We start from the raw sequence: 26,099 nt of genomic DNA on the forward strand, positions 1-26,099 counted from the left end.
TGTGTTAAGCATTGTCTTTTATCTTATTCCATAGTCTATAAAATTATCTCGCCTTTTTTTCATCCACTTCGAAGTTTCAAATGCCGAGTGAAAATTGGATGTGGCCCAGTAAGGTCCGCAATAAGCCACTTTTTAGTAAAATATATGTAATGTTGGAAACTAATTGATTTCCCCAAATTAATTAGTGCATAAAAATAGGAATTGATTATATTTAAAGGGAACAGAATACAACTTTTCCCATGAAATCAAAATTAATTAAAAAAAAGTAGAAAAGGGAAATGTTACATCTTCAAGACTTAAGAATGAATAGAATATGATATGTGTAGTTTTCCCATCAAGGACATTTTAGCAACATTATCACATTTATAAAATATCCATCTTGGAATCTTGCCCCCATTTTGAACCTATTTTTCTCTCCATCAAGACTTGAAGTTTCTGAGAGTTCTTCAGTTTCAGCTAAAATTCTATATCCTGCTCTTGGCGAAACTTCATTTCTGAGAACTTGAGGGAATACTGAACATCTTTAAAGGTTGACCAGGCAATACCCCCCTTTTGTCTGTGTTCTCCTCGTAGGTATTCCCCGTTTAGAGAGCAATCAAAGCAAGCTTGGTGCCACCAGGGGGCAGAATATATTATAGCGCAGTTAAAGTTTTTGCTTTTATCATTATCATTGTCAAAGGTAGTAAACTTTTGGTTCCTGTGTATAGAGAGGGAATCCCCTGTGAAGACACAAATAGGTGGTTAAGCTGTTGCGTGTGTAAAAAATAAATTATGCATTTATAATAAAATAAAAAAACCAGAATGAAATAGCATGTATCAATATTCATGAGCATTCATTCTATCAATTCAGAAACTAGTGACATCACTGAAGACACTTTGCGAGGGAGCAAATCTGCTGTTTTATAGGCTCAATCAGTATTTAAAGGGGAAATCCAGCTTCAGCCTGTCACTCACAGGACTGTGAGTGCTACTTCTCGTGTGTTTAGGAACCGTGGCCGTCCACCATCCTGAGGGTCTGCGCATGTGCAGCCCTTTCAAACCTTCAGTACATGTTCCTTTTAGTTAATTGGCTGATCAGGCAACACTCCCTATTTAAAGAACCTGTGGTCAATACCTCGTTGCCTGATCTTGGAGTCTCATTCCCCATGAGCCTCTGAAGGTGTTCCTGTGTTTCCTCGTGTATTCAGCTCCTGCTGATTCCTGTTGTTCGTTTGTGGTTTCCAGACCACTTCAACTCTCCTGTGTTTCATCGTGACTGCACCAGCTGATTCCTATCCGCTGCCTCCGTGCTTCTACAGTTTCCAAACCACTTCAACTCTCCTGTGTTTCATCGTGACTGCACCAGCTGATTCCTATCCGCTGCCTCCGTGTATCTACAGTATCCTGCTCACCTCAACTCTCCCGTGTTTCATCGTGACTGCACCAGCTGATTCCTATCCGCTGCCTCCGTGCTTCTATAGTATCCTGCTCACCTCAACTCTCCCGTGTTTCATCGTGACTACACCAGCTGATTCCTATCTGCTGCCTCCGTGCTTCTATAGTATCCTGCTCACCTCAACTCTCCCGTGTTTCATCGTGACTACACCATCTGATTCCTATCCGCTGCCTCCGTGCTTCTATAGTATCCTGCTCACCTCAACTCTCCCGTGTTTCATCGTGACTGCACCAGCTGATTCCTATCCGCTGCCTCCGTGTATCTGCAGTGTCCTGCTCATCGCAACCCTCCAGTACTCATCGTGTCTGCAGCCAGCCGATCCGCTGTCTCCGTGCTTCTACAGTGTTCCTGCTTGTGTCAACTCGCCTGTCTGCATCGGATCAGCGCCCCGCTGCTTGCATCTCAGCTAGACCGCCTCAACTCTCCCGTGTTCTCCAGGTGTCCAGTTCTATATACTACTGCTTCCTGAGTATTGTTTACATCCTTGCTGGTCTACCTACCGTGCGCTGCACCTACTTGGTTACCGCTTCCACCCTCCTGGGACTTCGCATCCTGCCGGCCTCCAGCCGTTCAGGTATCCCTGCACCTCTCTCTGACAGCCTGCTCTCCTGAACCACGGTATGCATACTTCTCATTGACTGTGCTGGTGTATTGCATATCTAGCTGGACTGAGTTGTTCTCCTCCGGAGTTTCCTATCCACTGAGACTATTGCTATCATTTGACTGTGTTACCTTTTAGCCTGGATAGTTCTTGTGACTTTGTATATTTGTGCAGTGCTGCTCAGTTATTATTATTTTGTGCATATCATCGTGGGATCAAGTTCAGTGTGCCCGTGTATACTCTGCATTGCATTTATCTCCCCGTGCTCCTCCTCACATATATATTTCAGTGGTACAACTTGCTAGAGGCAGACCACTGTTCCCTGTTTCCTGAGTCACCAGTTTCCAGTATCCTCTCACATAGCAGTGGTACAACTTGCTAACGCAGACCACTGACTCCCCGGATACCTTCACCTGGATTCCATTCCTTCACCCAGACAGCGGTACAACTTGCTATACGCAGACCGCTGACTCTCATCACCTCCTCGTTGCTTCTGGACATTCCTCCTCACTATAGCAGTGGTACAACTTGCTATACGCAGACCACTGACTACCCTCACGTTTCCTTGTCCATCCAGTTCCTCGTGTACAGTTATCTACCTATTACCAGTGCTGCTAGTCATAGACTTTCCTCGAGCATTCTCTTACCATCTGCTGTCTCCTGTTCCGTGATCACCCCGCTACCAGAGTACCATATTACCACCTATACTGCTCTGGTAAGTCTATCATCTGGTGATACCTGGGTAAAGACTCCTAGTGCCCGTGACACAGCCGTATCTATCTTTCATGAATATATGTTTGTTCATCGACCTTGTATACGACAACGGATAAGCTCAGATCTGCGCATTGGAAACAATATTATCTTCACAGTACATCTATTGTCGAAGGTCAGGACAATGAAAATATATTTGTCTAGAAGACCATTGTCTTTGAAGATGGAAGGTGCAGACTACGGAGTCAATAGGAGCCTCGCACATTGGCTGCAATTTGCAGACTGGTTCCACTCAGAGGCTGGGTTTCTAATATGATATGGAGTCAGGCCTTCTCCTTAAAATACCTATAAAACTTGACTTTCAATCGTATCTTCAGCATTTTTGTAAGACCCACTGGAGATGATCCATGGGTGCCCCTCAGTAAGTAAATATCAGATGTGTTATAAAGTGACCCACTGTCTTACCTGCATTACCCGTGGTATAGTTCCCCAAATGTAGGGTATATTTCTCTGACTCTCCTCCTAGACGGAAGTCTTTGTACACGGCATTACCGTGATTGTTATCAAAGTCTTCCAAATCGACACGGAGCTCAAAATTACCTGTGAATAAAAATAACCGACAAAAGATATGAGGATCTTATGATGATATGTCACACAAGATAAAGCATCATGGATATGCTCTTTTAGACAAACTTGATTAATGATCAGATTAAAACTGACCCGGTCATTGTTCATAAGACTGGTCCCCTTTTCAATGTGTTCTTTTTAATCATTCCTTGTTTGATCACCCTCTGCAACACTCCTGGCTCCGATCATTTCAAATGCAGCCATATAAACTAAAGCTCGCTCAGGCTATAAGGTCCCTCCCATACTTCCTTTATAAGTCTTAAATAAGCTAAAACAGCGACAGGAGCTGGTGTCCTCTTATCATGTTCATTTTGGTGCATCAGGAGTCTGAATTATGAGAAAATTACTGAGTTAAAGACTTTGGAATCAATGTTTTATCGCAAATTTAGAATAAAGTGCGGAGCACTTACACTCTTTCCTTTATATTTGCCTCATCTCAGTCGCTCATTGCCGCCATCTGCCATGGAGTGTGCCTGGAGGAGTAGTGGAGGCAAAGGGAGGGTACTGTTTTCAATATCCCTTTCCCATGAACTTCCCATTCAATTAATAGGACAGTGGGGCGTGACATGTGACTATTAGACCAATCGGGAACACGTACGATGCAGTTAATCAGGTACATATGCTTTTGTCTTTTATTTTGCCTCTTGAGATACCTTGATGTACCATAATATTGTAATGTAGATATGTACACATCTATTAACTGTTTGATGTGTTACTCTAGGATCCTTCCTTAATGAAGGAATCACAGGGAGCACCTTTCCAGAGAAGTACCCTATCCAAGTGCAAACGTTTCCGATGACTGTGACATCATTGGAATAATTCACTGTGCCCTGGTCCCTCTATCCATTAACACCCACTAACAATATGTGCTCTTATATCATTTCAGTAATACTGTCTTACATGCAGATATGATCTCCTTTAGACACTGTGAGGAGCTCTGCTAAACGATTTCATAAGAAGGGGAAATACCAAGGGCAGTGAAAGACAGAGGTAATTTTTAGATGTAGTTTAGTGTTTTTTAGGCATGGTTCTTTGAATTATGGAGAATATTGGGTCCCATAATTCTGCATAGGAGACCCCATACCTATATATAGCATTACTGCCTGGAGTTTTACCATTGGATGTTAGTCTGTGAATGTTGTCGTTCCCCAGCCAGAACTCGCTCCACTGATTCCCAAATCCTGTCTTGTAGGAGTTCCAGTTGCGGTTAAAATTCACAGAACCGTCCGAGCGCCTCTGGAAGACCTGCAAAGAGGTGATGATCTTTGACCTTGCGCTATCTTGTAGAGCGGACTAAACTTAGAGTGGGGTGAGAATGAAGTATGGCGGCGTCTGACCATCATAAACAAACATCAGCACTGAGAGGTAAGCACTACAATGTGCAATAATACACAACGCAGATACAACTGTACAAATGTTGCAGGGTTGTTAGGATGCAATAAATGTTTTGTACGGTCCAGGGGTTAGAACGGTGAGACTGGTTTGTGTTCTATCCAGTTCTCTCCTCTCTAATTAACATATTGCTACCACAATAATTGTTTATAACTTACGATCCATCCTCCACCATCAGTTTCCATATCACACAGAACCCTCAGAGGATTCCCGTCAGGAAATATATAATACCATCCTGTAAGAGTCGCTCCCCGGTCTTGCAGATCTTTACAGTTCACCGGCACTAACGAACAAACAGAGAAGTTGATTTAGACTTGAACTTCCACTTGCTGTACGCTGCAGGTATGTACATGGTTTTGCCAAGTCGCAAAGTTACTCCTTTTTTTTGCTTAATATTCCTTAATGAATCAGGCCCTATATGTCAAGCACTGAGGTTCTTTTAAAAAAAAAAAAATAACTGTAGAAATGACTAAATTACAAAGTTTTTTTTTTTTGCAAAAAATAAAAATACAAAAACAAAAATAAACACTTCAACGAAAACAAACAGCAATAAAAAAAATAAAACAAAACTATTGTAATGAAATCATCACAGATATCCTCCACTTTTTCTTACTGTCATTGGGGTCTCCTCGTTCTCCTGTAAAGGGTACACAATTAATACATGGAGTCAATAATTTGCAGGCAAAACTGTGTAAATAGATTTGATTCTACACGTTGTTAAAAATGAGTTTAGCCCAATTTCTAGTTATAATTGTTGGCTATTTTTTTTTTAAAAAAGTACATTTCTGGTGAATTTCATGCATACTACATGATCCATGCAAATGATCAACTCAACCTAAATGACAATTACTAGCTTACCCTTATTAAAATGTTAATTGCTACATTATATTTATCATACATACCAGTAAATCATAACTTATCTTACCGTACGTTATATGAAGACAATCAGCGCTTATTAAATTACAAATTAATGCGCGATAGATGGCTTACCTTTCATTCCAGGCGGTCCAATCAACCCGGGCAATCCTGAAAGGTAAGAACAACAGGGGTCTGATTAGGACTGAAGGAGCGTAGCCATTGTTCGGATTTGGAGAGTAAAATTACATTGCACAGATGAAGGGTTAATGACTCTATATTAAGTGGTGTGACCCAATGTGTGGACCCGTGATAGATGAGGCATGTAGAAATGTGAATTCTGCAGTGGAATACTTGATGAAAGGGGTAGTTGGCTGTGTGGCCAGACACATCAGGATTCAGTTTAACAAGTTAAATTTTTGCAAAAAAGATGGGGGCATTTATCAGGTCAGGTTGTAAAGTGCTCTGGCGCTATATAAATAAATGATGAGGATGATCGGGAGTTGGATATGGTTATTGAGGAGATATTTGGCGCATTGGCAAGGTTATAAGGTCACAGCGAGCTGTTAGTGTTGGCAGGCTATGGTGTCCCGGTGGGGGAACCTAGCGTTGGCAAAAAGGCACTGCAGTCAACGGCCATGGCGGGGCGCAAGTGGCAGCCATGGGGATACTCTCCTTTGAAAGTGCGGCTGAAATGCTCAATACCACCCTTAAGGGGGGTCTTGTTAGAAGTCAGGGTAAAGGAGGGTGGGGGATCTCCAGGCCTGGGGGCGCCAGGAGGCATTGAGAGCATTGAGAGCCCACTCTTATTGGTTGTGATAGTTACGGCTATGGCTGGACCTGATGGATGCACTGCCGTTTTCTTTGCCAGCTTTCAAAAGATTGATTTTAAAATAACGCTCTGACCTCTTTTTTCGCCAAACAAATCTCATGCCTTTATTTCAGGGAAAACGGGGTGGGTAGCAAGAAAGGGGTGGCCTCACCCATTCATAGAATGGATTTATGTCAATTACAGAAGATCTCTGTGTTGATAATGAGGATTCTATGAATTGTTCATGTTCTAGATATAGTTTAGCAGCATGTAGGTTGATACATGTAATTTATGTGCTGAGGAAAGGTGGACACACGTTTTGCAACCCAAACTGTTTTAATTAATTGGACTGCTAATAAATCAACATGTTTGAGGCACTATTGATCCAATATGGTCTGGGAAAATTTAATCTGAAAGCAATCAATTTGAAGCTGTCTGTATTGCAATTGTGCAATCAAAGTTTAACCATTCCTACAGCTGTCCTGCTTCGTGCATTGCCCGAAGATGTGTTTCAGCTAGAGATGCTCGGGCTCGGTTTTTTGAAAACTGATCCCACCTGAACTTAGGGGATCCGAGTAGGCTCGCGAGCCGGCTCGGTACTTTCGCGCATCCTCGGATCTGAATCGAGGCAAAACGTCATTGTTGCGTTGTCGGATCTCACGGGTTTTGGATTCCATAAGTACCTCCCTCCCCAGGAGATCCAGCGCCATTGCTCACACATAAACTGGGGTAGCAGTTTTCTTGCCACTCTCCAGTCTCCAGTGACATTGCTCAGTGACATTGTTCACACAGAAACAGGGGGGGTAGCAGTGTTCTTGTCACTCTCCAGACTCCAGTGACATTGCTCAGTGACATTGTTCACACAGAAACAGGGGGGGTAGCAGTGTTCTTGTCACTCTCCAGACTCCAGTGACATTGCTCAGTGACATTGCTCACATAGAAACAGGAGGGGTAGCAGCGTTCTTGTCACTCTCCATTTTCCAGTGACATTGCTCACACAGAAACAGGAGGGGTAGTAGTGCAAATTATGTGGTTTTAGAAAAAAAAATAGGGGTCCAAAACCAAAACACAGGAAGGTGGTTTTGCCAAAATCAAAACCAAAACACGAAGTTAATCCAGATCCAAAACCAAAACCAAAACACGGGGGTCAGTGAACATCTCTAGTTTCAGCTCTGTCAGATTAAAATTGCAATGTATGTTTTGATGAATGATCGGATTGTAACGTGTATACCTCAATTGCTAATTAGTGTGCTTGTACTGAAATGCAATTGTTAATGTGTGGCAAGACTACCTCTCTTGAAGGACACAAACTGAAATGACTGATAACAGAGACCAATAGCCTGTACTCAGCTTCACAGCAAATGTAAATACACTGACAAATATCTGTCAAGATAAGGGAGTTTTGGGATCTTTTACATATGCTCTCAGAAAATATCCTTTTAAGAGGCGTTTTTCACATGACAGTCCCTATTATTATGTGAGCAAAACTGTGTGTGGGCGTGGCCACAGCTAAACGGAGGCGTGGCTGGGTGGATTAGAGGTCTGGCTTGTGTGAATCAGGGGTGTGGCCTATATTGTCCTGAATTTTTATCTAGACATACTGAGAGTCTACCTATATATGTGTAACTGTTATTAGTATTGATAACTTGTAATTTATATTTAGCGGTATTCTAAAACTAGGTGAATATTCTTTACCTGTTTGCCCCGGGCCTCCAGCTGGTCCACGGCTTCCGGGCTCACCAGGTTCCCCTGCGGAAGGAAAAGTTTGGTGAAGCTGCAGACAACGGTCATTGGTACTACTGAGAATATTCTAGAAGGCTTCGGAATCCACGCTAGCATTCTAGAATATTCTATCCTGATACAATCACTAGAGGCACTGTTCCATCGGAGTCTATGGAGACTTTGTCCCACGGTGCTATATGGAAATATATGGAGAGATAAAGCTCGATGGGGCAGATTCAATTCAGCGCCAGGTTCCACCGCGGGTTGTTCCTGGATAAAAGCTTTGCTCAGTTTTGCTCACACCTGAGAGAAGATTTCTGTACCGTAATTACAGGTACAACGCGCAAGGTTCCGCATTAATTGAATCTGCCAAATCGAACCACTTTTTGGAAAAACTCCACCCACTCCAGTGTAAGCGCCAACACTTGTGAGGTTTGCATTTATGACAAAGGATGGTGATGACAGAAGAAAATTAATTTATAAAAATGCTTTATTAGTTTAATAAAACATTTTTTCCAATGGTAAAAAGTTAAAATACTTCCTTTTTATATATTTAATCTATTTTTGACTATTCCTCCCCCCCGCCCCTCTAAGTGGAACTGAAAGCCCATGTCCTGGCATTTGGTTCCACTACGCATGCCAAACTGGCTAGATGCCTTGTGGCACAGGCACATTCGTAGCAACTGGCACTGCGAGGCTGCTATGCCCGTAGAAACAGAGTATCGTTCATCCGCCTGGGTGAGATTCTATTGACAAACTGCGACAATAAGAGATGTTTTATGGCTGCAATAAAAAAATAATCATCATTATCATCGCATGTTAATGAATAGACCCTTGATTTCTAAAACATAATTTTAGGAGTAGTTCTTCTTTAGTTTTGGGTAGTATGGACTTTCACTTACCTCTGTCACCATCAGGACCGCGAGGTCCAGGGATCCCAAGGTCCCCTGTTAAAATAAAAAATAAAAAATGAAAACACAAAAAAGGAGGTTCTTGGTTTTTCACAGGGCTCATTTTTTTCAGATGCAGCTTCTTCTTAATATTATTTTTAATGATTTTTTTTCTATATTGTTTTTTTTAATTTGAATCAGAGGAAACGCTCATAAAAAAAAACACACAGGGAAAGCGTCTATACATTTACTGTGTTGTTATGAGCTTACATTGTAGTTTTGTTGTGTAGGATACAGGTAAATAGACTGATATGTCTAAAGATTTGCTGCTGGGATTCAAAATAAGGTCCTCGACGAATCTCTCTGGGGCTTTGCTATATAGTCCCGTCAGCGTAGCCACTAAGATCCTCCTTATTCAAGATTTATAAATCAACAAGGCTACTACTTCATAAAACTGTTGGGGGCTAAACATTGGAGGGCAGAAGAGAGGCAGCAGGCTGCCCCATTTTTAATTTACTGCAAGGATAATTAGGGGCTTATTTCGGAAAAATGGCGGTAAGGATTGTTTTTTATTGGCGCAATTTCTCCTTAGATATCTTCGACTCGAGACTGTCCCACAGGAACAGTTGCGAGGTTTGCAATAAAACTTACAATCTACTGGAATGTACCTATTATGATGTTTAATATTGAAAAATGCACCCGCTCTTGTAAATTATAAGTCTATCAGAAGTCAACCCGGCGTTCCTTAATTATATAAACATACATAAACTTCACAGGCTAATTGCTTTCATAAGGTCACTCCAAACAGCGATATCTTATGTCTAGTTATAGTATATAATTTAATATTTAATTATTTCCCTAACAAATTGAAGCTGAGAACGTCCGAGCCCGCGAAGTATAAATGGTGAGATACCAGAATTCATTATTTCATACGGATATTATTCGCCAACGTTTATGTAAAGCCATGGCGTTGTCTAATTTATAATGTGAATCAGTCAAGGAGTTGTACCTTTGTCCCCGACGTTCCCAGGTAATCCCGATGGTCCTGGAGGCCCTTGAACACCGGGACATCCTTGCAAAAGGTCCAAACTAAGTTTCCAACTGTCAGTGATGCTGGTTACATCTTGGCAATAAAAAGATGGAGCCATAAGCTGGGATTGTGTACACAAACAGACTATATATACATTTAGTTATTTCACAGTACAATACACTCTTATAGAAGTCTGAAAAATAAAAATCTAATATAATCTTGAAGACATAGATGTCTACAGAAACATGATTGCACATTTCAGGGGAGCACATGTATGTAGCGGACATGCTACATTCTTCCGGAATGAATTACGGATGCACATAGCCTCTAAAGCGTTGCAGAATACGTTGGCGCTATATGAATAGAATGTTAATGATAACTGTTGACTATGTACCATATTCCATAGATTTTAAAATGTACGGGCATCCCCCTTTTCCAGGATGAAATGCGTATAAGAACTGGATGTAAAATATAATGAACTACTTGGAGATGTTATTATTTTTTCTCAAGATAAAGATGAAACAAATTTGGTGCTGGGTCCGGTTACTTTGTATCTGTGCCCCAACTCATCACTCCTGGCTGTAACTGCAAAACTGTATTACCTATAGTATACACATAATGCCTCAACGTCTTACTGAAATGCCAATATTCTAACAGAAATGATATATTCAGTCCCCTGCAGGCTAACATAAAATCGAGAGCATTCGCTCGTTTTATTCTTGACAAAATATTTTTACACCCTTGGCAAGATTCCAAATAATAAAAAATAAATAAAATAATTTTTGCATATTTACATATCTAATTTGCAGACAGAAAATTAGGGTAAAATTTGCAATTACCTACTGACTGCCCCTGGCATCTGTCCTCAGTCTGGCACAGAGCGGCAGTGACGAGGGCACACAGTATTCCCAGGACAGGTCCTCTCATGGCTGTGTCCGGTCTCTTTGGGATGTTAGACGAGATCTGAGCTTTGGTTTCCCCTGCAGATTCTGTGACTGCACCTCTGCCAGCTGTCGTGGGATGAGACTGGATGTGTGATTGAAAGGTCGCTGGCTTCTGAGTGTCACAATAGCTTCCCGGGAACAGCATTTACCTAAATAAATAACAGAGAAACTGTGATGAAATGCAGGTTATCTTAACAGCCAAACAAACTGACCTACAAAGACATATAAAGCTTGTAAAGACTGTGGGGTCTATTTATGACCCATCGTATTTTCTTCACACCAATTATCATTTCTCATTGCAATGATATCAAATGCTTTAACGTGCCTAATTATTAACATTGTTCAGCTGGGACAGCGGCGCTGGTAGGAGTCCGTCCCGGATGAATAGTCCATAGTAAACTGATTGCAATCACGATTTAATTGCAGATTCTAGTGGTCTTACACAATTTGCGATCAGGGGAGCACAAAGCCTGCCTGGGAGGGTTCTGAAGATCCCTCTCCTGCTATGCTCTCCCCATAGGATAGTACGGCTAACTGCATCTTTAGACAGCATTCGTGGTCGGCACAGTGGCTCAGTGGTTAGCACTTCTGCCTCACAGCACTGGGGTCATGAGTTCGATTCCCGACCATGGCCTTATCTGTATGGAGTTTGTATGTTCTCCATGTTTGCGTGGGTTTCCTCCGGGTGCTCCGGTTTCCTCCCACAATCCAAAAACATACTGGTAGGTTAATTGGCTGCTATCAAAAAATTGACCCTAGTCTGTCTGGTCGCAAGGCATGCTAGAACTTATAGTTCTACAACAATTGCCTAAGGCTGCCTACCTCCGCTCTCAAGTGACCTACTTGATCCCACAATTATAATTGTAACATATAAAGCCAATGAGCTTGTAAATACTTATTAGTTAATTATAATAATGTACACTGTAGGTTGTTTGTAGGAAGAATGCAAATGAACAGTAATTCACCTCGATGGGCGCTATACAACATCACCACATGGAATAAACTTAAAAAAAATAAAAAAATAAACAAAAACAGTGTGAGTCCATAGTTAATTCCATCCAGTATATTTTCAGCCAATCACATCTCCAAAACATGTGAAAAAAATGGAAAATATATGGGGTGTAGTATATCAAAACAATATATAAATACTTCAAACAACAAAGTTTAAGTGTCTACAACATTTGTGAAACTTAAGACGTGATAAACAATCAATTCCACCCTTGAGCGCCACCTAGTGGTGTCTGTGTGTGTAAACCACAAAAAAATAAAGATTCACCCCATGGTGTGAAATAAATAAAATAAAATATCAAGCACCAATTTTTTGGGGGGGATATGCTTACTTGACTACAAATATAAAGGACATGTATACATCCGATGTTAATATAATTGATGGCTTTCCACTGATCCGGTACTAATCTTTTTTTTTGTGGTTTACATACACAGTGCGGAATTAGTGGCGCTATATATATAAGTGATGATGACAGAAACCGCTAGGTGGAGCTTCAACTGTTCTCCTTTTAGAACACTCTGAATTCAGGGTAGCAATAGTCACTCAACCCCCCTTACACATTTCACCGCTTTTAGCGATTTAATCCAAGGAATAGGTAAACCCACTACTAATCCCATTTAATTAGTACGGCCAATTAAAATGTGCTTACGAGTTAAGCATACAGCTGTTATTCAAACCTTTATACCAACAGTATCCATTTAGATTTCAAATAACAAATATTTATAATTTGTGCAAAAGATTTTTTTTAATTTACTTATTTAACTCTTAATTATGAAATTAAAAAAAATATAGATATTCGAGAAGGCAATAAAAAACCCCCATAAAACACATATTATTTCATAAGACTCATATTTTAGTTAAATATTGAGTCTACTTTAATTCAAACCAGTCAACTGACTTAGATAGCACAATCCTTTGAATGAACTAAATAAGCCAAAAAATTGTACATACTATGTGTCCATTTTTGAATACCACATTGTTATAATTAATAAAGAACATTTTGTTTCTAAAATATAATATCCTGATTGTGATCATACTTACGTATGTATATACGTATGTGTTGCTGCAGAGAAAGTCTCAAAATCAACCAGATACATTCTAAGTAGTGTGGTTGAAGTATTTTATTCTGTTACATAATAGCACAAACACTCAATATAATATGAAACTACAAATATATATAATTTAAACTACCATTAAATCCATTATGTTACATAAATCTATATATATATCTTCTACCAAAAATATTTTTATACTGTTAAAACTATTCCGTGTTACACCGATATTACGGACAACAACATTGCTTCAATACTTTTTGTAGAGTAATATATCTCAATCAATTTTGAAAATAGCTAACATCTGATCCGCACGTCTAATAAAAAATAAATAAATAAACATATATTTATATAATGAGAGAGATATATTCAATAAAAAAATTACATCACCGAACCTACTACTAATTCCCATACCTATGTATTCCTGGTGAATAGCATAATCATATAATATTATTTTCTTGTAAAATTATCATAAACATAAATATTGAAAGACAAAAGAAACCCAACTTCTATATTGTTCTATTGTGCTCTAGAATTTCCAGAAATTCTCCAGGGTCTTTTTTTAACTCTTTGGGGAACAAGACATTTAATTTGTGCATCAAAAATACCTCCTGTTTACATAGGTGTTGAGGTCTGTCAATCAGGCTTCCCATTATGTACATCTGCATACTGTATATGAGTTTCTTCAACACATTTCTCCAAAGTTAACTAATTCCAGTCTTCAAAGATCTAGTAGTGCTACTCACAAATTACAACTGCATTTTCAAACCTATATCACACTAGCGTTATAATTGATAAAGCCCCAAATTTTAGAAATTCCTTGTCTCCTATAGATGAAGGAAAAGTTAGAATTTTGTTACTAAGAAATGAACAGGTGATACTACATATCTAAAACATCCACTAGATGTTGGAGGGTGCCATCTAGTGGGAAATTTTTTTTTATTTACCAAATCTGGCTGTGGTTTCAAGAAACTAGGATGGTTTTTAAACAACCTCCTTTTTTTGAAAATAACCACCGGATCATTAGGCAACAACTCTTTCAAAGATTAAACCTGATTCAGGATGGGGTAATTCCTCCTAAGATTTTTTTTTTAATTGCATAGATTTATTGCATTTCAAGATAAATGCATACTCAGAAATAGCAGTAGTAGAGGTATTCTCATTGTTCTTCAATCTTTTAATTTTCTGTTTTTAATTTTTTTGCAATTCCAGTGGATACCACCTGTCTATGAATCTAATAGGAATAATATATCCGATTAACAATTGCACCTAATGCGCATCAACTGCCCTTTTAGCGCACATTTATCTTTCCAACTCTAACAGAGTGCACTATCATAATGTAGAAACTGATTAGCATCTACTTTCTTACGAAAGGTTGAGGTCATAATAGAGGAACCCATAGCTAACAGGGACAGGTTGAGGACCGGTGAAACTGGTGACTAAAATTTAAATTATATGGCTTAGTGTTCAAATAGGTGAAAAATTCTTGTGCACGGCTCTCACCACCACCTCCAAATAATAATTAAATCATCTATGTAATGGCCATAGAGGACCAGGTCAGCCTCGATCTTGCCACCGAAAATGTAGGCGGATTCTGAGTCACCCAGATAGAGGATGGCTTAGCTCGGGGTCGAACCATGTCCCCATGGCCGTTCCATAACCTGTAAATATTGTGTTATCAAATAAACAATAGTTGTGTGATAAAATTCCATAGATTCTGTGAGAAACCTCTGGAGTCATGGAGATCCCATCAACAATGCATAATGCTTTCTGAACTGTATCTATTTCTTTTTGAGTGTGGGATGTGAGGATATAATAGTTCACAGCGAAGGCTGAAATCCATAACTGTCATTCCACTCAATTAAGCAAATTTGTTAGATGTGTGGAGTCATGAAAGTGGGATCTCAGAGAGGTTACCTGAGGCTGTAAAAATAAATCCACATAACAAGACAAATTAAACATGAGGTAACCCAAACCTGAAATAATGGGAAGCCCAGGAGATACAATTAACATTTTGTGACTTTTTAGCAAGCAAAAATAAATTGGATTGCTGGGATGTGGAACAAATAAAAAGTCCATTATTTTCTTGAACCCGTCAGTCCTGGCCTCATTTAAAAAAGTCCCTCAATATATTTTAGACAACATCTGTATGACTACCACTTCCTTATAAAACATAGAATTACCCAATCATCTAACCATCCTCCTCTCTAATCTATTAGAGGACGATGACTCCACCTTCCTTATCCACAAATTTACTAATTATTGTAGTATCAGATTGGAGTTCTGTTTGAGATAATTTTTCAGAATGGGACAGATTTAATCAATTACCTTTCTGCCGGTGGCATAGACCTTTAATTCTATCTAAAGTAATTTTATAACATATTTGTTCTTAATTCTCTATTGCTATCAATATTCACATTAAAAATGAGCAGCAAGTTATCTTCTATTATTATTATTATTATTTTCCCACAATTCTTCAAAGGCCCACAAAGTTAAAGGGGTTAAGGTCTTCAGCCAATTTATTAAATTTTTTTTAGAAGCAAAATATTTCTTCCTAAAATATGTTCTCACAAATCAGTTGAGCTAGCTAGGTTTGATTCGGAAGTCTCTGTAAAATGCTTATTTAGCAAAGTGAGCTAACTAGCACAGATTACATATGCCCTTGTTCTTAATTATTTTTCTTTCAACTTTCTTGCGTACTACTTTCCTCCTCTCTTTCCTCTAAACTGTCTTTGTTCTGGGTACCTGGAGCAAGTCGATGGAAATGATTTGAATGTGAAGTCTTTTTTTTCTTCTGTTCTTGACTCAATTCCTAAACAGAGGATGAGGAGGAAGAAAACATAGAGTCTTGCACCTAGTTTGTAATCTTGTTTGGGATCACTGTTAAAATGTTTCTTTCCTATGATCTTGTTCTTGGAATTGCTTCTGTTCATGGACTTTAGAAAACAACTCTTTCTGGATCTCTAGAGGTCAGTGGATCCCTTTCTGGTATCTCGTGGGTTCCCTCATCTATCTCATAAAAATATCTTCTTTCCTGAATAAGACTCCTTTTGACTGTTGACCATATCCTTCTTTTTCCCCTATTATATGACTGAACTTAAACGTACTTATACTCCTACTGGTTCCTGAAACGTTTTGTTCTTTAGAGCTACCAATTGTTTCTCATGTCCTTCTAATGATTATTGATTATCATATGGTTTCTGTTTTGAATCTTTAATCTTCAATTTATGCTTTTTGTTTTGTAAATTGTTTTAATTTCATTGAATGTTTTATTTAGTCCAGGGGTCTGTCTATACATCCCAGTTTTGCTGCCACCAAGAACAGTTGTAACACCTGAATAAAAGCAGCTGGGATATCCCAGTGTCATCATCAGTTATAGAAGACATGAATGAAGGTCAAGTAGGCATGATTTTAGGAGATGGCAGCTCTACAGTACGTAGACAGCAAGGTGGCACAGAGGTTAGCTCCTGTGACTCACAGCCCTGGGTCATGAGTTCGATTCCTGACCATGGCTTTATCTGTGTGGTGATTGTATGTTCTCCCCATGTTTGCGTGGGTTTCCTCCAAAACTCCAAAAACTTACTGGTTGGTTAATTGGCTGCTTACAAAATTAACCCGTGTGTGTGTGTGTGTTTTACGGAATTGGTGGTGCTATATAAAATAATATAAAAACATAAAAATACAAGGAGAACCATTGACCTTATCCATATACGTAACACTAGGAAAACTTCCTAGAATATTTTATCCCTTGATGCTGAAATGGCCTTCAACAGGATCTCCTGGCAATTTATGACCCATACCCTTACAGAACTTTGGCCTGTCTGGAGATTTCCTGTTGGGTATACAGGCCTTATACTCCCTCCCCTCCACCAAAGTCATGGTCAATGACTCTCCTTCAGAACCTATTTCAATCACTAACAGCACACGCCAGGGATGTCCTCTCTCCACTCTGATTTTTCACCCTGATCATTGAATCCCTGGGAGTCACTATTGGAGCCTCCCCAGATATAAAAGGTGTGAAGACGGGGGCACTGGAGAGAAAGCTCTCTCTTTTTGATGATAATGTGCTTCTTACCCTTCAGCAACCGCTAAGCTCCCTGCCCAGCTTATTTAAACTTTTGACTAGATATGACAACTTACCTAGATATTAAATTAATATAACAAAATCTGAGGCTCTGCTTCTTAACCTTCCCTCCCGGGATTGCCATACACTCACCTCTCACTTCCACTTTCACTGGCAAAAGAAAAACGAAAGTATTTGGGGATCTACATCCCCACCTCCCACGAGTCCCTATATTTGGAAAATTATCCAGGTCTTTTCCTCAAGCTTAGATCCGATATTTTTTCCTGGAGGTCCTTCATTATCTCTTGGCTGGGCAGGATCATCGCCGTGAAAATGACAAAGCTCCCCAACTCCTTTACCTGTTCCAGACACTCCCTATAAAGATACCTCTCTCTGAATTATATTCTATGCACAGACACATGACCAAATATTTTTAGAGGGGCAGGTCCCCCGAGTTCTACTGGCGCTACTTAAAAAACCAACAAAGGCTACTTCAGTGGTGTCCTCTTATGCTCCTTCAGCCTCCCAATATCGAAGCTGCTTATCTCTCTCTGCCAGATCTGTCGGGTATGTGGTGTTTACCATCCATCTCCAGGATGGCCTTGATTAAATGCCTCCCTACCTTAGTATTCGCTGCTCGGACCAGGTGTCTGATAGCTAGGTTATGGAAGTGTACAGAACTCCCCTTCCCCCGCGTCTCTTCTCTTAAGCCTCTTCACCATGGACCTACCGGTTTTCCCACATCTCGCGACATAACTCTGGCAACTTCCCTACCTGTGTGGTCTCTACTTCCCCTGGCATGCAATAACTGATGAACAACCCCCCCCCCCCACTCTCCCCTCCCACCTCTTTCCGCCTTAACTTACATTGCTATAACTTGATTTAGATCCCTCATATTATCGTTTACATGTTTTACTACAAATAGCCCTCTTACTGTGAAATAATAATAATAACATTTTCGATTTAAAAAATAAATACAAGACATAGATAAATAATGAAGATGATGTCATTGACTTGTGGAAACGCAGAAAGCACAACTACAAACAGCCTGTTTCATCATTGTTAGTACTCCTCAGTGCTGGTTGCTCTCAGAAGAGAACCGCTTGGCTGGGGTAGCTTTCAGAGACTTGCCACAACCGGAGAAGCCGCTTGGTGCCCAGAGGACGGGTCTTGAGGGAAAAGGTTCAAATTAATTAAGGGGGTAAAGGTATGGGGGTCCATATGCATTAATAGGCAGAATTATGAGGTGGGTTGTTTACTTTTACCAAAATACACATTTCTGTCTTCGATAACAAACCCACAAGTTTTATGTAACATGTATACACAGATAATTAAATGGCAGAATAAGTAGGGTCATAACAGAAAAATAAGTACATTAAAAAAATGATACATTATTTTATTCATAAATTACATCCATAAACTTAAACATGGGGGGGCATTCAAAATAATGGAGGGGTATGCATTAACCTTAAACTTCACCGTCTTCACATTAATTTTTAGACAAGTTAACCTCATTGACATGAGTAAAGTACTTCATGGCTGACCTGAAACACACGTTTGTCTCATCCTTTATACTGAGTGATGTTTACTGTTTAATGACACTACAACATACTAGGTATTATGGTGTGTGCTAATAGTACCGGCCAAGGTAAAAATTCATGTTGCATTCCTCACTTATGACATCTCAATGGAATTTGAAACATCCATTCTGATTTCCCACTGTTGAAATATCGGTAACTTTATATCTTGCAATATAACATTTCCTCACTAAATCAACAATAAACTTTTTATTTTCACTTGTGTAAACTGTATAATTTACAACCAGTTTGGGCAGGGACGGATTGAAGGAAAGGAAAAGGTCACCATCTAGGGTGACACAATTTGTGATGATCGACGTGGATTAAATTATTTGAAGAAATTAACTCTATAACAACAGTTGGACTTTAGGGACAGAGAAGACTGAATAGGCATAAAGTAATATTAGGGAGGGATCTGGGACCCCCAGGGGTGGCCTTTGGCCAGTGGGATCTGCTTTCCCTTTCTGAAACTTTCTATCTATCTATCTATCTATCTATCATTTCTGAAAACAATATTAAGATTGGGGTCTATATGGTAGCATATATCCCACTGACCTATGCCACCGTAACCCTTGTAAGCTGTATAGTGGATCTAATTTACAGTCTGTAAGGAAACAGAAATCCCCCCGAGCGATGAAGCCGCAACCGTATCAATACTACATTTTACAAGGGATTAGCTAATTGACCCATATTTTTATCCAGCTAAAATACCAGCCCCCCATTGGTTGAGCTTTTTCCAATCATGGTGACACTCGAGGGACTGGCATTGCCTGGTCACCCGCCTGAGTCCTCAGACACATCCTGTGTCATGAATTAAGTCAAGGGACTGGATGATCCTTTCTTCATGCATGGGGTACTATTACAGATTACTGTTTGTGATCACTTAACTAATCCCAGACATTTTTTTCCTACCCCGTGGAAGCTTGCTCTAGGAAAATCCAATTTTAAGGTCTTGCCCTGGCTCGTTTAAAGGCTTAGTCGATAAAAAAAAGCCCCACTGTCAAGACTTATGTCTCTTTTCAATGCATAATTACAAAAAAAACACCTGATTTAAAATATAGCTCAAAGATTATAGCTTGCCCCTCAGGTCAGGGCCTAAATCTTTCCCTCAGTTCTTCCTATATATCTACCCCAACACTGAAAGAACGCGATATATATATATTTTTTAGCATTAAGCCCAGCTGCTGCCAGTAATATCTTTAAGAAGATCCATCCCTATGCTTAAAGAAAAGACCATCTCCTTACCAGTGTAACACACCTAGTGGCGTGTGAGCTTACATTTGGGTGGTGTGTTTTGTGTGTTCACAGGAACCCTAGTGTTTAATAGGTGTAACTTGGAGTTCTGAGCTAAACTAAACTTCCGGCCAAAGGTTTATGATTTCGAGTCATGATAGTTGTAGTCGGTGTCTGATGCCCCTTTAACCCTAACCAGTTAAGTGATGTCGAGATAACCCAACTATCGTGTGAGCTTGAGACCAGGCAATTGAGATGCTGTTGATGCCTGAGTGTCTGAGTTCTCAAAGTTGAGATGTCTGAGCTCTCAAAGGGAGGTTCAGAAACACAAAGAGAGGCCAGAGATGCCTCAGAGAGTATGGAGTCATGGCAGAAGGTTGAAAACCTGCCCTGTGAGCTAAGTGGTGTGAGCATGGGGGCTCACTCTGAGAAGCACCAGGGAGACTTGAGATTGCATCCGAAATAATCCCAAGAGTATCCCAGAGTGAAGGTAGGTGAAGTCACTTACCGGATGTGTTTGAGTACAACTGTGTAGAGGCAGAGAAACGAGAGAGAGCAAGACTGATAGTCCCATTACAAGAATGACAGCTTATATGCCAGCTGAAACTACTGCTTATGTAACTAAGTGAAATGTGTTGGTGGTAGTGGACTAATCTTTTAAGATGTAAATAAAGATCTACCTTGGACTGGCATCCATTCATGGGTGGACATGGACACCCATGGGTGGACATGGACACCTGGTTGATGTTCACCTGAGGAACCTGTTGGATCTAATCATTCAGTTCACCTGTAAGCGTCAGTTTACCAGTTTAGGAGCTCATCAGCCGGAGAGAATAAAAGACACTGCAAGTTCTGTGTGTGCAATTAGCTCTACTTTATTGTTTACAAATTCACATTCACATTCTTATAGCACTCTGGTTACACAAAATCACGTACTTCAGCAAACTACGCCCCTAACTGTCTTATCTTCATCTTAACCACTTTTTGTGCATGATTTTGTTACACAGACCTTACTACATTCTCACAGGAATTCTCCCGAGGGGGCTGGTGTTTTATCTCCTGTCTGCCATATCCAAGGTCATGGGCACAGCTTCTTGCAAACCACAAAATAATAATGAATAACTTCTACAAACTATCTCCATTTAAGCTGTCTTTAATCTGTACAAGGACAAAGTGGCTCTCAAACCTGACATGTTTTGCCTCCTAAGGACTTCACCCCTGATGGCTGGAGTAACCGGAGTAGGAAGAGGGATTGTAATATGTGTATGAAATTATTTTCAGAAACAGAGTTCACTTAAGAGCCGTAGAAGTTCTAGAAGGGGTGTTCAGTTCCAGATTTGACTTCCATGTACATTCTATTTACAAGTATCTGTCCAGGGTTAGTTGAAACAAAGATAATATTTTGTTGATCTCTAGGACGGTTATTATATATAGATATTAGCAGCCATCAAGGGATTCTGTAACCATATAAAGCACCAGTCTATATCCAGAATCCTAGACGTGCATTGTTTCGTATGCTACACATTAGAACTCACCGTTCATAAGCATATAGGATCAGAAATCACTATTTATATAGTAATAATGTGCATTGATACAATTGATAAAAAACGTAAAGGTGACACTCTTATCTGAGAAATCAAGCTTGAGCAAGAGTAGAAAGAATCATGACACTATTAATAAAACCGCATACCACATTTTATTTTCATATAGAAAGTTTCCCTTTAAGGCAACCAGCTTATGTTCTCCTACGATCCCCATAGCAATTATCTTGTCATTATGAAATCTTAAATTTGGCAGCCGCCATCTACTTGTGTTTGCTGACCCCAGGGTGGGATGATAAGAAATATCCTGGGTTTATACAGTATGTCTCAATTACCAGGCATTGTGTACATTTGTGAAAGTTGAGTAATGATCTGTACAATATGTATTTAATACTAGAGATTAATTATTCAAAGAATTCTTATCAGCCTATAAATAGTGAATGTGTTCTTCATACAAACCAGGATTAGATAGGAAAGGACGTAGGGATGATACTCCCTGTATCTGTAATGTTGTCCTTGTCGCTTATTGTCTTCTCTCTGGTCACTCTCGGTAAGGCCGAGAACACCTGCTCAGGTGAGTCGCTGTTCTGGTGCTTCCTAGACCTGGTTTCACCTTAGCTACCTATAGAACAAACATTTGCCTGAGAATGTTGGAGATAATTTTCTTTAGAAGTAAAATAGGCTCATTGTCCATCAGAGTGTTTAGAATCGAAATATGTGATGAAACCACATGTCATGGAAAATGAAAAAAGCTAGTTGCAGAAGGGTATATGCAAGCCAATAAATTAGACAAAAAAGTCTAAAGGTGGAAAAATTTTGTTTAAGAAAATGAACTGGGAATAATAGCAAGAAAGAAAACAAAGGAGCAATTGCAAAATAAAAAAAACACCTCTAGACAATATTTTATTGTACAAATATATCAGACTGTTATTATCTGTAAAGTTGTAACTGATATATATTGTTTTATTTTTATAGTTCACATTTATGTTTGTTTTTTTTTTCTACTTACCAGCTGGCGTAGAACAGTTGACCATCCTTAAAGGATGTCCTGGGATTCCGGGAGTACGAGGTGATAAAGGAGAACATGGACTTCCAGGAGAGAGAGGTCGGTATTACCAGTTCATGCTTCTACTATAGGGATACAGCAGCATATTGATTAATTTAAGTGGCAATTAGGCTGTTTTACCGAGGACAGAATGATCTTTTACAGTATATATAATTCAGGTACAGTAAAATTCAGAGAACTGTCTCAGATTGGCCAAGATGTTATTAGAGCCATGACTTATCCAATCAGCTTCCGTTTGACAACCTAGCAGAGAGCAGCCTTTATTGAAACTTCTCCAGGCTATGGGACCTGGAGAAACAATTGTCCTGGGTGTCTCAGTGTATCTCCAAAACGGTGGTATTCACAGGCGTAGTAATCCTGCGGTTTGTTACTATTTGTTGGGTAGAGATATAGCATTAAATAATAGCTTGTGCCGGGATATTTTTTAAACTTCTCTTTGAAATACAATTTACACAGTCAGCAAACTCTCACATTCAAATCTATATTTTGGTAACATGTATCGACCTTACTTATAATGTGTAAATACAATGTTTTAGTTTATGGAAACCTTATTAAAAATAAAGGTAAAGTAACTGGTATCTCGTGATATAATATATTCACATAGACGGTCGCTGATATTGTGAGTCAATGCCTATGTTATGTATTATTAATGCGTTATCTATTATTATTGTATATGCGTGTTATGTAATATTTTCAGGACCTCTGGGCGGCAGAGGACCGGCTGGGCCACCTGGGAATAAAGGTCAGTGACAATTTGTGATCACCTGTAAAATGCAGTGACGTTAACACATGGAATATGTCTGTCAGTAGCGCATTATAACTTCAATAGGCGCTAAGCTGGTGCTGAAATATTTGCCCTCTTTTGTACATGCGCTCCTTGTCGCTCTTGACAATCCTGTGAAACACTCATCTTGTTTTACTGAGCACTCTGGATTGTATATTACATTTACAGCTTATACTTGAAATATTTTGCAATAAACAGAATATTTGCAAAACATTACAGCATCTCAGCCCAAGCTCACTTTACTCCTTGCACTATTCAGTTTGAACACAGCTAGTATGGATCTCAGACAAACACAGGTCCCCCAACTTCGCACCTCCCTGGACAAACTGGAAAAGGGGGTGTTGGCATGTTATGATGGGGGCACCCACAGGGTATGTGCCTAGTGCTTGCACTAGGATGCCCCTTACACTACTCTCTTCCCCTCCAGACACTCGCATTGCCGTACACACTAGTATCAGTGCCGCGCGGCGCCCAGTCACAGCTGTGAGCGGGACATAACTCAAACTTTCCGGCCTGCTACTACCTGTAGGGCACTGCGGTAACCAAGTAGATGCACCAGCGGAAAACCTAGCCCTTGGCTGTGTGCATCTGCGGCTGACTTAGAGCACAAACAAAGAGTTGCATGTTTGTGCACCTGCAAATCTACGTTCTACATATGTCTTTTTAGTTACACTTTATGAGCAACATTAAATCTAGTGTAGAGATGTTCCCAGAATTCAAAGTCATCATCACCAATATCATAGTTCAAAAGTAGACATGTCCTCAAGTTTATTCCATTGTAATGTGGTCCTGGATAAGAATTGTACCTGTACACACTGTACTATTATTCTCATTGCCAGACCCAGATGCCTTACATTACTAGTAATATCCCCTTTTTACTGGTCCTACATCATCATCATCATTTATTTATATAGCACCAACATATTCCGTAGCGTTTTACAATTGGGGACAAACATAGTAAACTAATAAACAAACTGGGTAGAACAGACAAAGAGGTGAGAAGACCCTGCTCGCAAGCCTACAATCTATGGGACAATGGGAGTTTGATACTTGAGGTTAAGTCTACATTTTGCATTTCGGCCCAGCTATACTGCAAAGGTAAAAGTGACTCATAAGCTAAATGATCCTGTCACACAACAATGTTGGTCAGGGGGTAGTTGTCTTATGCGATATTGTGTAACGGGTGGTAATAGGGTAATGTAGTGAGGTTAAGAGGGTGGTTGAGGAATATTATAAGCTTGTCTTAAGAGGTGGGTTTTCAGAGAACGCTTGAAAGTTTGTAGACCAGAGGAGAGTCTTATTGTGCGAGGGAGAGAATTCCATAGAGCGGGTACAGTCATCATATTCTTGTATCTGACTGTACATGAGATTTCCTATGAATGGACAAAACGAATATAAAATAAAATAGATAGACCAGGGGAGTGGCTCAGTAATGAGTGTGATGTACAACAGTATAAACACTGGTATTTGTATAGTGCAATAACTACTGATCGTTGTTATATGTTATTTTAATGCAGGAGATCCGGGTATTCCAGGGCGACAAGGACAAAAAGGTAAATTGTGATGTAACACATTTTGATGTTGCAGATTGTAAGCAAGTCCCTGGCTCCATTTACCTTACTGTATTTCCTTGTTTGCTTGTATTTCTAATGTTTCTTTGTTTAATGCCTATATTTTAAAGCGTTGTGAAATATGCCAGGGCTTTATAAATAATAATAATGATAATAATATTATTATTAGAACATTGTTGTTTATTACATGGAGATAAGGATTATAGATTTTATTCAATCACATGTAACCAATGACTACCTTTCTTTTAGTCTAATATTTAAAGTAAATGTTTGACATGAATTATTATTTTTATTTATTTCAGTACCCACTACAGTTACCAGGAAATGTTTGTCAATGTTCACTATTTAAATTTAATACCCACTACTGCTTGTGAAATGCTGTCACCTTCATCTTCAGGCTATTTATCACTGTCTGCATATTTTATGTCTGCAGGGGATAAGGGAGACCCGGCCTTTCCCGAATCTTTGTACGGTGAGTTTTCCTCAAACATCTATTTCTGTGATTATAAATTAATTTTGAATTAGTCTTAGTAAACTTAAGTTTATATTTACTATTTAAGTTGTAGTCTTCTGTAAGGAAATGTTGTATGCCAAAAAGTTTCTGAAGTCATTGGTTTGACCGATTTTTAGATACTGCCCTGTTGGCTGCTTCAGTGCATGCTGTGACTAACTATTGCTTAAAAGGACAAATAATTCTCAATGCTGGCATAGACAAAACATAATACCTGCATGGTCAGCACCCCTTAGGGACATGTGTATCTTATTCCAAGAGGTAACATCTACATGTGTATACTGTACATGTATTTGCCAAGATATTACTCATGGCCCATTATAGGTCGATTTACTTTGGTGGTCTGACTAAGAGAATTGTTGTGTTTTCCTGTGTACCAATGTCTACCTGTATAGACCTTGCATGATCTTGATCTGCCCTCGACCTTGACCATCGCCTATTTTGGTTACTCTTCCCGAAGCTGATTTGTACCTGTTTTGATTGATACCTGACCTGATTTGGTAACTACAAATACTTTACCCGTCATATACTAATTTCTTGCTCCCTGGCCTTGTTTAATCCTGTACCCTTAAATCCTTTGGCAACTAAATACCAATGTGTGACAGTACCAGTTATACATTTTGTCATGAAGTATGACATAGCCAGGAAGGACTAAAATAAAATATCAAATATAC

General features: G+C 39.5%; 2 protein-coding genes across 3 annotated transcripts in view; one reads left to right on the forward strand and one right to left on the reverse strand.

Moving 5' to 3' along the window:
* The window catches only part of LOC142101283 (ficolin-2-like), an 11,242-nt gene extending 64 nt beyond the window's left edge, over positions 1-11,178 (reverse strand). Inside the window, exons 1-10 of the mRNA XM_075185641.1 lie at positions 10,914-11,178; positions 10,054-10,167; positions 9,057-9,101; positions 8,128-8,181; positions 5,757-5,792; positions 5,380-5,403; positions 4,925-5,049; positions 4,490-4,619; positions 3,213-3,347; positions 1-719 (exon numbers count right to left, since the gene is read on the reverse strand). The exon at positions 1-719 is cut by the window's left edge and continues 64 nt beyond it. Coding sequence (XP_075041742.1) covers positions 457-719; positions 3,213-3,347; positions 4,490-4,619; positions 4,925-5,049; positions 5,380-5,403; positions 5,757-5,792; positions 8,128-8,181; positions 9,057-9,101; positions 10,054-10,167; positions 10,914-11,163 — 1,176 coding nt within the window. The 5' untranslated portion in view covers positions 11,164-11,178 and the 3' untranslated portion in view covers positions 1-456. The remainder of the gene's footprint in view (positions 720-3,212; positions 3,348-4,489; positions 4,620-4,924; positions 5,050-5,379; positions 5,404-5,756; positions 5,793-8,127; positions 8,182-9,056; positions 9,102-10,053; positions 10,168-10,913) is intronic.
* The window catches only part of LOC142101285 (ficolin-2-like), a 30,810-nt gene continuing 9,183 nt past the window's right edge, over positions 4,473-26,099 (forward strand). Inside the window, exons 1-5 of one of the 2 annotated variants that reach the window (XM_075185644.1) lie at positions 4,473-4,739; positions 22,506-22,598; positions 23,257-23,301; positions 24,861-24,896; positions 25,348-25,386. In XM_075185644.1, coding sequence (XP_075041745.1) covers positions 4,697-4,739; positions 22,506-22,598; positions 23,257-23,301; positions 24,861-24,896; positions 25,348-25,386 — 256 coding nt within the window. In that variant the 5' untranslated portion in view covers positions 4,473-4,696. Of the gene's footprint in view, positions 4,740-20,862; positions 22,068-22,505; positions 22,599-23,256; positions 23,302-24,860; positions 24,897-25,347; positions 25,387-26,099 lie in introns of those variants that run through there. The other variant, XM_075185643.1, reaches the window with a different exon arrangement.

The sequence above is a fragment of the Mixophyes fleayi genome, chromosome 9, assembly GCF_038048845.1.
Source record: "Mixophyes fleayi isolate aMixFle1 chromosome 9, aMixFle1.hap1, whole genome shotgun sequence".
In the NCBI taxonomy this organism is placed as follows: domain Eukaryota; kingdom Metazoa; phylum Chordata; class Amphibia; order Anura; family Limnodynastidae; genus Mixophyes; species Mixophyes fleayi.